The sequence below is a fragment of the Triturus cristatus genome, chromosome 2_2 (genome assembly GCF_964204655.1).
Source record: "Triturus cristatus chromosome 2_2, aTriCri1.1, whole genome shotgun sequence".
In the NCBI taxonomy this organism is placed as follows: domain Eukaryota; kingdom Metazoa; phylum Chordata; class Amphibia; order Caudata; family Salamandridae; genus Triturus; species Triturus cristatus.
The window spans coordinates 846,130,730-846,142,978 of NC_140582.1; the positions used below are offsets into that span (position 1 = coordinate 846,130,730).

Here is a 12,249-nt window from a genome sequence, read left to right on the forward strand (position 1 = left end):
TGGTCCCCAAGAAAGTAGAGGGCAAATTCAGACTCATCCATAACCTGTCAGCACCCAAGGGAAATTCATTAAATGACGCAATTAATGATGAGATTTGCAGTGTGAAGTACGCTTCCTTTGACCAAGCAGTAGAGATGCTCAGGGGTTTGGGCCCAGGAGCCTTGATGGCTAAATCAAACATAGAATCCACTTTTCGGTTGTTGCCAGTCCACCCTTCTAATTTTCACCTACTTGGTTTTCAGTTTCAGGGGAAATTCTATATGGACATGTGTATGCAAATGGGCTGCTCAGTGTCCTGCGCATATTTTGAAAAATTCAGTTCATTTTTGGAATGGGTTTTCAGACAGGAGACAGGGCATCAGTTTGTCATGCACTACCTGGATGACTTTCTTATCTTGGGGTCACCGGGCTCCCGGGAGTGTGTGTGGGCGCTGCAGGAATTTTGCACGCTCATGCAGGCTTTTAGGGTCTCTTTGGCCCCAGGAAAGACAGTTGGGCCAGCAACAACAATAGAGTTCCTAGGGATTGAGTTAGATTCCACTCCGGGGTGTTTCAGGTTGCCTGCGGACAAGATCACCAAGTTTAGGGCAGCGTTACAGCAATGCTTGGGTAGGAAGAAGGTCACATTGCACCAGTTACAACAGACTGTAGAACAACTGAATTTTGCCCTGAGGGTCATACCGATGGTAAGGCCATTTTCCCGATCCATCTCGCAGGCCATGGTTGGGATCAGGGAGAAACACCACCACACCAGGCTGTCAGCTGAGGTTAGGCAGGACATGCGGATTTGGATGGCATTCCTGCAGGACTTCAATGGCAGGGTAGTGTGGCCCGGTCCGCCCACTCTACTTCCGCGGAGTTAGGCTTAATGACCGACGCTGCGGGTAGTGAGGGATTTGGTGCCATACTCGGTACAGAGTGGGTGGCACAGCGGTGGCCAGCATGGTGGGTGGAGACTGGCTTGACGGGTAACATTGGTTTCCTAGAACTATTTCCCATCTGGGTGGCATTGACGGTATGGCCAGAACAACTGCGTAATCAATCAGTGGTGTTCTGGTCAGACAACATGACTGTGGTCGAATGCATCAATCAACAAGCTGCACGGTGTAAAATGATTCTCCGTCTATTGAAAGAAATTGTCCTTTTATGCATGAAGCTAAATATGCAATTTAGAGCCAAACATGTTCCAGGTGTTTTAAACCATGCTGCTGACGCACGTTCTTGCTTTAAGATGCAGGTTTTCAGGGCACACCTCCCGGCTGTGGTGGCTTATGCCACCCCCTTCCCAGAACTACTTTGGCAGATTGGTGCCCCCAACTACCAGACCTCGTGGCAGCTAGCCTAGCACCCAGGACCAGGAAAGCATATGAAGGGGCGTTTTGGACATTATGGCCCACATGCATCAAAACAAAAACCGGTCGCAAACGGGCAGATTCTCAGAATCTGACCCTTTGCTCCCGGTATTTTTGCATTTGGGATGCATCATCCCAAATGCAAAAATAGCAAAATAAGGAATCTCTAAATTGTGATTCCTTAAATTGCGATTGCATTTAAGGAATCTCAAATTGAGATTCCTTAAATGCAAAACATGAAAGTAAAAATATTAGCGATTTCGCTAATAGGGGGAGCAAATTACCATGAAGTTGAACTTCATGGTAATTTGCAAAAACATTGAAAAATGCACTTAAGTGCTTTTTTCAAAGTTCCATTTTACACACACACATGCCCTTGGGGCATGTGTGTGTGCAAGATGTACTCATATGCAGATTTCAGGGGTGCAACAGGGTGTCCTTTTGACACCCTGGCACCCTTGAAATTGCATGAGCAATATGCGATTCTCTAATTGAGAATGGCAAATTAAGAAAGTCTTCCCATTCAGTCCTATGGGCCTCTAGGCCCATAGGAATGAATGGGGAGGTAATTCCTTAATTGCAACTCGCAATTTGCAAGTAGCAATTAAGGAATGTTTAGGAATCGCTATTTTGTAAGCGATTTCTACATGCATAGCCTTTTGCTATTCCTTATTAGCGAATCCTTATTTTTCGCTAATAAGGAATCGCAAATGGCATTGTTGATGCATGTGCCAGATTGTTCCTTCTTGGGAAGGGAGTGGGCTGAGAGGTGGCATGACACAGGATCACTCCTTCATTACCTGGGTTTTTTAAAGGGGGAGGGACGTTCAGCGGTAGCAGCTAAACGGCATGTGGCGGCAATCTCTTTCTTTGCCCAAATTAGCGACAAAGGGGATCCCACCAACAGCTTTACAGTTAGGAAGGCACTGAAAGCTTGGCAACGCCTCCAAGGGTCTGCCCCAGATATGAGACAGCCAATCAGGGTGGAGTTGTTGACATCCCTACTAGGGACCCTCCCCTTGATCTGCACCACCTCAGGGGAAGTGCTGTTGTTCACCGCCGCTTTTTCATTGACCTTTTATGGTGCCTTCAGGATTGGGGAATTGGTGGCCCAAAACAAACAAGATGTACACGGCGGCCTGCAGTTTGACCGCGTGAAGGTGCGAGGGGATACACTGCTGATATCAATTAGGAAGTCCAAGACAGATCAAGAAGCACGTGGGGATGGGGTAGTACTGCATCGGGCACATGGTAATCCTTGCTGCCCCCTCTCACATGTGGAAGCTTACCTGCAGTGTAGACCCCGTAACAAAGGGGGGCCTTTACTAGTGCATGCAGATGGTATCCCACTCACACGTTTTCAATTTAAGAGGGTCTTGGACATGGCAATCCAGAAGGCAGGTTTGAACCCAAGCTGTTTTGGTACTCACTCTTTTAGAATAGGGGCAGCCACTGAAGCAACGGCTAGGGGCTTACCTAGCAACAACGTCCAAAGGATTGGGAGGTGGGCCTCTAATTGTTATAAGCGCTATGTGCGACTACATATGCTGTGAGTGGGATATTTTGGCTGACGCACGTGTCCTTCTCTGCTTTCATTTACAGTTTCTCAAACCTGTCACGCAGGGGGGAAACTGGAAACGCCGCAACAACGTCAGGCAACTCAAGGACTATCATCACCTGATAGAGGATCACATGTCGTTTGGATTATTGGCCACTCGTATGTAAGGTGTCTGTCTAATTTTTCCCTTACAGGCAATTATAAATCTAGGGCACGGCAGGCTGGTTTTGAGATATCATTTCATGGGAAGGGGGGCCTCCGCTTTAGTCAGTTTAGGGGTGTCGTGTTAGACCTATTGAATAAGGGGGGGGGGCTCTTCCCAATATTATTATTCTGCACCTGGGGGGGAACGATCTAGCAAGCCTAGGAAGAAGGGGGTTGGTGGAAACCATAATCTCAGAAGTAGGTTGGTTAGCCAAGACATGCCAGGGGTGCACTATTGGGTGGTCACAGATGATACCACGATTTCAATGGAGGGGAGGGGAATCTGTAAGAGCATTGAATCACTCTGTGAGGAGAATAAATACCAAAATAGGCTTTTCAGGGCTCCTCATCTACAGAGCATAGCCCATGGGTGCATTAGGGGAGAACCGTGCTTCTTAAAAGACAGTGTCCACTTGTCAAAAGTAGGCAATGAAGTGTTCCTAGAGAATATGCTAGCTTAGTTGGGTGGCCTCAGAAACAGGGCATGACCTCCTAGTGAGCGCAGGGAGGGGCGGGGAGGCCAGATAGTCAGTCAACTATGCTGGCCTGTGGCGGTAAGGTCATGATTGGTGAGCAGTAAATTTAAGGTCCTTAGAGGGTGGCGCCATTCCTGAATGGGGTCGCCCAAGTGGGAGGGACAAGTGCTCTCTCCTAGAACTCCAGGGGCAGTTGGGTACGGGGCCAGTAAATGGCGCAGAATGGCAAGGGCCCCTTTTATGTAGGTGATATAGAGCGTACGGGGGTAACCGGGGGGTGTGGGGGGGGGGGGGGGGGAGTACACTCACGGTAAACGGGCCCTCTGCGCATGCGCACTCCGGCTGGAGGGAGTGGTTAAGTTGATAAGGATCTGACACCAGTTAGTGACCTTGCCGTATGCCCAAATAGGATACGCAGAAAAATAAATGCTGTAATGATTATTAAAGATATGTTAGATTTGGATAGGAAACCTTTGTATTAGAGTTATGTTAAGGTTAGCCATCGGACATCTGTACTTATCAATTGTAATCAATGTAATGCATAATTTTCTGCGTAAATTTTGAAAATATTGTAGATTTTGATAATGTTTATCAATTTTGTTTAATAAATACGGCCGGTGGGTTTTCCCCCCCACATCAATTGACTGTGATTTCTGTTTGTCAGCATACGAATCACAAGTCAGTCAGAGGTAGCGACACTGGACAGATAGAACCACGTCATCTATGTCCCCCTATACAGTCCTGTATGCTTCATCGTGAAAACAGCATTTTGTCCAGATCACGCAGACATTACACCGACGTTAAGAAACCAAAATCCGGAATAAAATGTTTGCTCCTGCACTACTACGTTATAGTATTTCAGGCCAAAAATTTGCAAACAAGGTTCCCAGACTAATTATTGTGCAAAGACAGCCAGTTCCTAAGTTCATGCCCTGTGTGCTCTTGCGAGGGTATCAAATGCCAGGAAATGCCCTCCTCCCCTGTGGGCCAACACGGATTCAGCAAGAAACCGAACCTCGTTCCTGTACGTCCTACCATCAAAACCCACCGTGGGAATAGCGGAATTTTGATGAGACGTGCATTCATATGGGGCTTATTGTATTACCCTTTCAAAAAGCAGACAATTTATATTCGACAGTGATTTGTGGTTTGTCATAACTGAGGTTTTGGTACGTGTAACTTGTACTGCCTTCTCACAAAACTGATGTAAAGACGGTTCTAGTAACTGGAAGTCCACTAACAAGCTAAATAATATTTAAATGCCGAAGTCAGCCTCCTTCATTTAAATGATGTGTTATACAACACATTGTAAGCAATTCTGCAGCGTATAATTACAATACATAATAGACGTTAATGATACTCAATTTAATGGTACCCAATTTTATGACCTCTGAAAGATGGAAGGCAGAGACATTCTTGCTGTACTCGAACCAGTGCTTCAAATGGGCCGATACTCACAGGTACTGAGTACCGGCACTTCTTGTTTTTACCAAGCTGAGTACTGGCACTTTTCCAGTGACAAGGAGAGCACCGGTACTCGGATTGATCAGATGGGCACTGGGCTGATGCTTGAGGGCCAGCTGTGGCACGTTTATTTTGCAGCAGGTTTGCTGTTTTGGCGCCTGCTGGAGGCCTGCCGCAGGGGTAAGTGGGCCTCTGCTCCCGAAGCTCTCATTGTCCTCAACCGCCCCCTGCCGGGCCTCCATGCTGGGTCGTCTTGTTAGTGAATTGGACATCGGCTGCCAGGGGCACAGTGATGTGTGCAGCCTGAATGGGTGGGAGGGAAGAGAGCCTGCATAAGTGACCGTGCCATTAAACGCTTGGCCTCCCACTGAGGCCTGACTCACTTGCTTCTGCGATTCCACCCTCACCCCTGTCCACCTGATGGGACAGTGACAGGGATGAGGTGGTGGACATGGCCTGCCTGCGCAGCGTGCCTGGAGTCCAGGTAAGGTGGGAGGAGGTGTACTGACCTGCCCATCAAAGGCCAGTATTGTTCTGACCTCTGCCCTGCTGGACTCTGCACATGCTCACGACCCTGCAGTGCTCACTGCCTGCCACTGCAAGCTCTCCGGCCGTGTGGCCTTCTGTTGAGGGAAGAGGAAGGAGAATTGGGTGAAAGAAGGTAAAGGGTGAGGGGGCAGAGATAGAAGGAGCAGAGGAGAGTTTAAAGGGGGAAAAATAGAGACAGAAGGGGTAAGTGCAGACAAAGATGGGAAAGAGCTCGAGACGACCATGGAAAGAGTAACAGAGGCACGGAGATGGCAGATTAGAAATAGAAAGAGTGAAAGTAGAGGATTATAGGATACCTTAGGGGTAAAGAGAGTGGGGCAGCGAGAGAAATGGATACAAATGGGAGAGAAGTGAGTGGGGGAGGGATGGAGAGATTAAAGATGTGAAGATTGATAGAGAGTATTTGTCTGCTTGTTTGTGTGCATTTGCCTGGTTGTGTGTATGTTTGTGTGTGAGAGAGAAACTAAATCAGAGGAAGAGAATCAGGACACCCAGGAGGTATTTGAAAAGAATTGTGTCTAATACTTCTCATTAATGATGGTGTGCCAGTCTCTCTCGTCCTGGTGAACATTAATTCTTAGCCTAGAAGGGCTAATAGTACTGTTGATGGCTTGGCTGCATTCAGGGTTTAGAAGCTCCTTACATTGCTCCCAGAAGTACTTCACACCACCCTTTATTAGCATATGTACCTGTTAATCTGCACATATGGAAAGTTTGAGACAACTGTCAAGGGCAATGCACGGGCAAAATGAATACTCAATAGATGTGTTTCTATCATCATGTCTCACCCCGCCTCTAACACCGCCCACTAGCCACGCCCCTAACTCATTTTAATGAGTACCTGCACTTCTATTTTAACATTTAAAGCACTGACTCGAACTTGTGACCTACAGATTACTGCAGGTTTATGCGGAGAGCTTCAAATCACTGAGCCATCATGCTGGCTACAGGAAGGTGAAACTCTCGCGAAGAGGTTGTGCGTTTAACTCTCCGGAAGCCTCCGTTTAAGGACTAGAGGTTTAATCACTACCACTACAATCTGAATAATTTTTAGTGAATGTCACCCAGCCATGAAATATAACACATTTTAATGCTGTGTTGTATGCTAATACACCAAAGGCCATACGTATCAACGTTGGTAGTGGCAATTTCCAAATTGTGATTATTACTGATTTTGAAATCACAATTACTCATGCATGAAACTTATTTTTAAAAGTGCGACATGTAGTGGGGCGCAAATAGACCTACCTCATGAATATTATTGCATTTGCAAACCACTAGCAATCAAAGTTGTCACAGAGATGGTGGCTTTTAAATAAGCACATTTTTTTTTTTAAATGCTACTCGTTTTTCTTAACAGGATGCCTTAAAGAAAAGTTTCTTGTTTTAACTTTTGTTTGTGTATGAAGACGCAGTGGTCCCGTGGACTCTTCTGCCTCCTCTTAAACATTTTTTTCTATACATTCACAAAAGGAAAGGGTCCAGTTATACAAACAATTCCGATTTGGTATTTCGAAGGGATGCCCCTTCCAAGTACCAAATTGATATTTTGTTGCAAACCCAAATTGCAATTCGGTAACATGCTATCATATCGAAGATTGGGTTTATACATACCAAAATGATTGTTTGCGGTTGCAAACAGGACTATTCTGCAAAACAACCTGTTTGCGAGCACCAAAGAGCTGATAGTCTGGCCCATATTTTTTTTAGATTTAACACAAATTTGTTTGCTCGGCAATATATCAAGGTCTGGTATCGACCTGCAAAATATTGCACTCATTACATCCCCTACCACTACATTGTCCAGGTAAGTATTTATTTAGTGTTCTTGACTTTTCATCTACCTATCTAGACTTACTTTGTGACACAGGGGTTAAATCAATGTAGTTGATGCAATATTTGTGTCTTTTGATACAACACATGCCTTACAGTGGTGATATACCACGAGAATCATTGTCTATAGTAGGCTGTAAGGTACAAAACAAAAAAAGTTAAACCATCCAAGGTGTAGATTATGGTAAAAGGCATAAGACAGACATAACCTGAAACACTTTGGAGCACGGTTTACTGCTTTTCATGAGGGTAATGACTGGGCTTAGCATTTGCTTCAACCATCCTAGTTATTTGACTTGCTTGTCTCCACACTACTGAAAAAAGTACCTTTGGACTCCAGGCCATAAGGACCCTCTGCTGTATCAGAGTCTGCGGTCCTTGGAGACAAGACAACTTGATCTTCACAGTCTCCCCATCTTCCATGTGAGACCGGCTCATCACTGATCTGCACTCCTGCGGAAACTCCAGGTGTACAATGAATCCCATAGAATCACAAACGTCAGGAAATGATACAACTAAGGTGCATAGTGTCAACTCTACCAGGAATGCTAGCACTAGGCTCGGGAGCTGAAAAAGTTCATAGTTTGAACTTCACTAAGAGAAACATCTACGCTGTGGACAAGTCACGCTGCAAAAATAGACAGAACTAAAAGAAAAATGTAAATATGTCAACCTGAGTTGTCTTATGTTTACACAAGTGAACAAACACTGTCACTGAGTTTTTAAACCACTAGAAATTCAAGTTCCTACTGTATGCTAATATTTACAGTGTCAAATTGGCGACCTACGCCAAGTGGGGTCGCTTCTTCTTGAGGGTCCTGGATCATACACATACTATAAATTCCTTTACTGGCTATATTTGTTCAACCCTGACCAGATTTTTTAACTATGTGTGGGTATAAACTGAATGATTATTTCAAAAGTATTTCATCCCCTGCAAAAGAGGAGGAAAGAGAAACTCCAGGGTCTTTAATTCAGAGCCCACCATGAAAGTCAATGGTTAGCCAAGAGGCCCTACAGAGGTCTACCTCAAGATCCGTAGCAGATATCCTTGAGGCGCGGTAGGGACAAGGCAAACCTCTCAAATATCATTCCCAGCACGACTGACCTCCTCCACAATGATATTCTGGTGAAATATTGTGTCTCGGCAAAATTCAGGTTAATTCTGATAAAATGTTATTATTTTGTGGCATAGAGAAGTCTGCTCTGGTAGTCCAGGAGACAAAGCTAGAGCCATTGTCAAACACAAACTTAGCAGTGGGGAACGCTTAACTAAATCTGAACCCCATATTTGGAGTCCGTGGCATAGCAGTGGGGAACGCTTAACTAAATCTGAACCCCATATTTGGAGTCCGTGGCATGAAAGCTGAAGAACGCCGGGAGGTGTGTCATCTGTTCTAATTAAGTGCACATTCTTTGCATACCTCGAGAAAAGCACACAACTGTAATGTATTTTAAACTGGTCGTTCATTGTGACGAATGGTTTTGCGATTAATTCCGTTTTGTATGTTGTAAGGCCACAAACGTTATCTCATATTGTTTTTATGGATGAATGTTGTGGAAAGTTTTAAATAACCGATGCAATGAATTGAAATTAAAGTAATGAATGGCAGTGGTGTTTTCTTGGATACGCACACACACAAAGTAAAAACCATCATGGTGGAACAAAAAAATACATAAAAAGGAAAACGAGAAACCTGAAATAGTGACACAAAGTTGAGAAAGGTTGTTTATTTCAACACTAGGTCCGACGCGTTTCGGAGTTTACTTGCACTCCTTTCTCACTATTAGGGGAGAGGCGGCAGGAGACTGGTTCAGGTATTTGAGTATGTATGTATGTATGTATGTATATATATATATATATATATATATATATATATATATATATATATATATATATTCAAATACCTGAACCAGTCTCCTGCCGCCTCTCCCCTAATAGTAAGTGTACAATATTTACAAAGCAAAATCGAAGAACTTGAGTTGTAACTTATCGTTATACTTTGGGGTATTATGCTTTTTCCTATAGGCCCGATGAAACAGAAAAGAAATAGAGATTCGAACAAGAAGTAAAACAGATTTGGTTTTAGCCATCCATCCATCCATCCTTCATTTTGACAAAAGGAAGTGACAATATAATGTATAGTCCCCCAGTCGAGAAATGCTCTGAAGTTTAACACCGTTTAAAGATTAGCTCCAGCTGTCATAATCGGGGTGTGTCCCCTCGCCCCACCAAGAGCCACCGTGGTCAGATCCCTGGTGCAACTACTTGGTTCACTGTACCAGTACGAATTAGAAATCCAGTTGGACTACAAGTTGTACACAACCAACAAAGCCATACTGTGCGGGTGGTGTTTTCTAGGGGCGATTAGTCCTTCTGGATGAGTTCAGGGACACAGTGGAGCTCTAAACCCTCAATCACAAATGAATAACACACTCAAGATAACACTAAGAAACACGGGGAACATCTGTAATTTTTTTATTTCTAAAACCCAAGTCTAGTGCATAAAATAGGAATGGTAACCGCACAGAATGTGAAAATAAATGTAGCACTGCCTAACATGACCAGTGAAAACAAAATGAACATTCCTAACATGGTTAGTGTGTTTCTAGGATCCTAACACCCCATCGCTACTTCTAAGCTCTATACTACATTTTAGCATAAAATAGGAAACCTTTAAATTGAGTTTAAGATGGAACAGCATGCCTTTCTCCGAAAGAAATAGCTGTAGTATTTAAAAAGCAAGTGAAAAAGGGTTAAACATATAGTCAGACTGAGGTCCATAGGTCCTGAAGAAAGCCAAGAACTTAGTTGTCATTATGGCTGAAACATGTTGACCTAATTAGAACAAGGGTATATATGTTTAACCCTTTTTCACTTGCTTTTTAAATACTACCACTTTTTGGGAGGAAGAATAAAAATTGGTGCCCCTGAGTAGGTAGTTTTTAATCACTACTTAATTTTTTGCACTCTGCCCCTCCTTACCTTTGAGTTGGGAGATCAAATACGTGCTTTGCACTCCAGCTCCTTCCCATTAGGGGTTAAGTTGTAGCCCACAGGGGGCACCTTGCGGTCCCCATGTGTTGGAGGAACCCAATGATGAAGCATGTCACCCTCGGGTGAGTGAGGGTTTTCGTCCAAAACTAGTTTGTGCCCTACCTTTATCAACCTGGCTTTAAATTGGTGCTACCCTATACATTGTGTGTTTGACAGATACCTGAGTTTTCATAGTATCTGATCCCTAATCTTATGTCTTGTTTGTAAGACTGGTGACACTAAAGTCCCAACAAGACAAAATAAGTATAGCGATCAATGCATCATCTAGATTCACTTGCAAACGTTTAAACCTCCACTGTAAGCAATCACATTTATATGGCAGTGACCATAAAATAAACAACTAAAATATGTCAGCCTAAAGAGGGGGCGGACATGATGATAATACTTCTGCGTGTCTAAACTTCACACGTTGTATCTCCTTTTTTTTGTTTCTATTTTATTCCCTTTTTTATTATTTGGGTGTGGTTAAAATGTTAAAGATGTAGATATCTTGTAATCAGTTGCGATATTCACTCCCCATCGCCCATGTACTATTGTCTACTGCGATCCAAATGCTAAAACTTAGTATGGGCCACGCATCTCTGTAACACTTATCACGTATGCATATGGTTAATCACTGATGTAAAGAGTCACATGTGATAAAAGAGCCCTGCTCCTCAATTAGAGGTAACAGCATGCGTGGGCTGCGGGCACCCATGCAAATATGCAATAGCACGTCTACTCCTGAGATGCAGATGCTGCTTGTGTTGCAGATACGAGATGATAATATCTAGAATTGTGGAAATAGCGACATAAACTTCACACTTTGTAAAAGAAATGCATGAGTTTGCAGGCAAGCACATACAAAAGTAAAAGTATTTACACGGTCCCTGTCACAGTGTCCATGACACAATGGGGTTACTCCCATGTTTGGAGCACATTTCTGACTTTTTGTGAAAGTATAAAGACTGTATAGAGTACTCCTTGAAATCTACAAGAGCCACAATACCTACATGTACTTGTAAATGTATTCACTTGCCCATTCAGAAATGGAACCGGTGTAATCCTTTTCTTATACCACTACCAACTGAGGGAGTGTTTCTTCCCTTACAACACTCGAACAACAATGAATCATGTCTTGAACAATAGTAAATCTCTGATCACTTTCAGGGTGGCACGCTAGTTAAAAAGGCCCGATGAATACTCACGAGCTTGTAGCTCTGTGCCTGGTCAAAAACATTTCCAGGTCGCCCATCTCTGAAAATCCACCAGCCTGTCCAAGTGAGGACGTTTTATCACAGGAAACATCATGTCGTACTGGTGTAATAGTATGTGCAGTAACTGCTTTTAGGAGTGCAAATTCAGGTTTTGTAATAAAGTTGAATTTGCACTGCCAAAGGCTGCTTTTGTGGACCCAAAATCACTCAGGTGAGCAAATACTTTAATGAATCATGACCTATCTCCATAGTGGATTAACCAAAGCAACCGAATGAACCTGGAACACAAACAAACCTATTTCAAAACCTTTTACGCGTCTCCCGGAAATCAGTGGCTGACATCGAAACACATAGATTATTACTCACCAATCCTGCAATGGGAGTGGGCAGTCTGTTGATCTTTTTCACTAGTCCCGGCTTTATCGCATTGAGTAGCCTGTCATTGGGGGGAAAAGGAGATTATCAAACTATATCCAGAACATGTCAACAATAAGCACGTCAACAAAGGTAGCAGAAGTGCACATGTAAACACCATCAGATGCATTAACAAACCAGCATA

The 12,249-nt window shown here is 43.8% G+C and overlaps 1 protein-coding gene across 11 annotated transcripts in view; it reads right to left on the bottom strand.

Annotated features, from left to right (window-relative positions):
- Nucleotides 1–12,249, bottom strand: part of LIMCH1 (LIM and calponin homology domains 1) — an 860,130-nt gene that overhangs the window by 571,457 nt on the left and 276,424 nt on the right. For all 11 annotated transcript variants that reach the window (XM_085642190.1, XM_085642189.1, XM_085642188.1 and 8 more), the window contains exon 3: nt 12,057–12,126. In XM_085642190.1, coding sequence (XP_085498316.1) covers nt 12,057–12,126 — 70 coding nt within the window. The remainder of the gene's footprint in view (nt 1–12,056; nt 12,127–12,249) is intronic.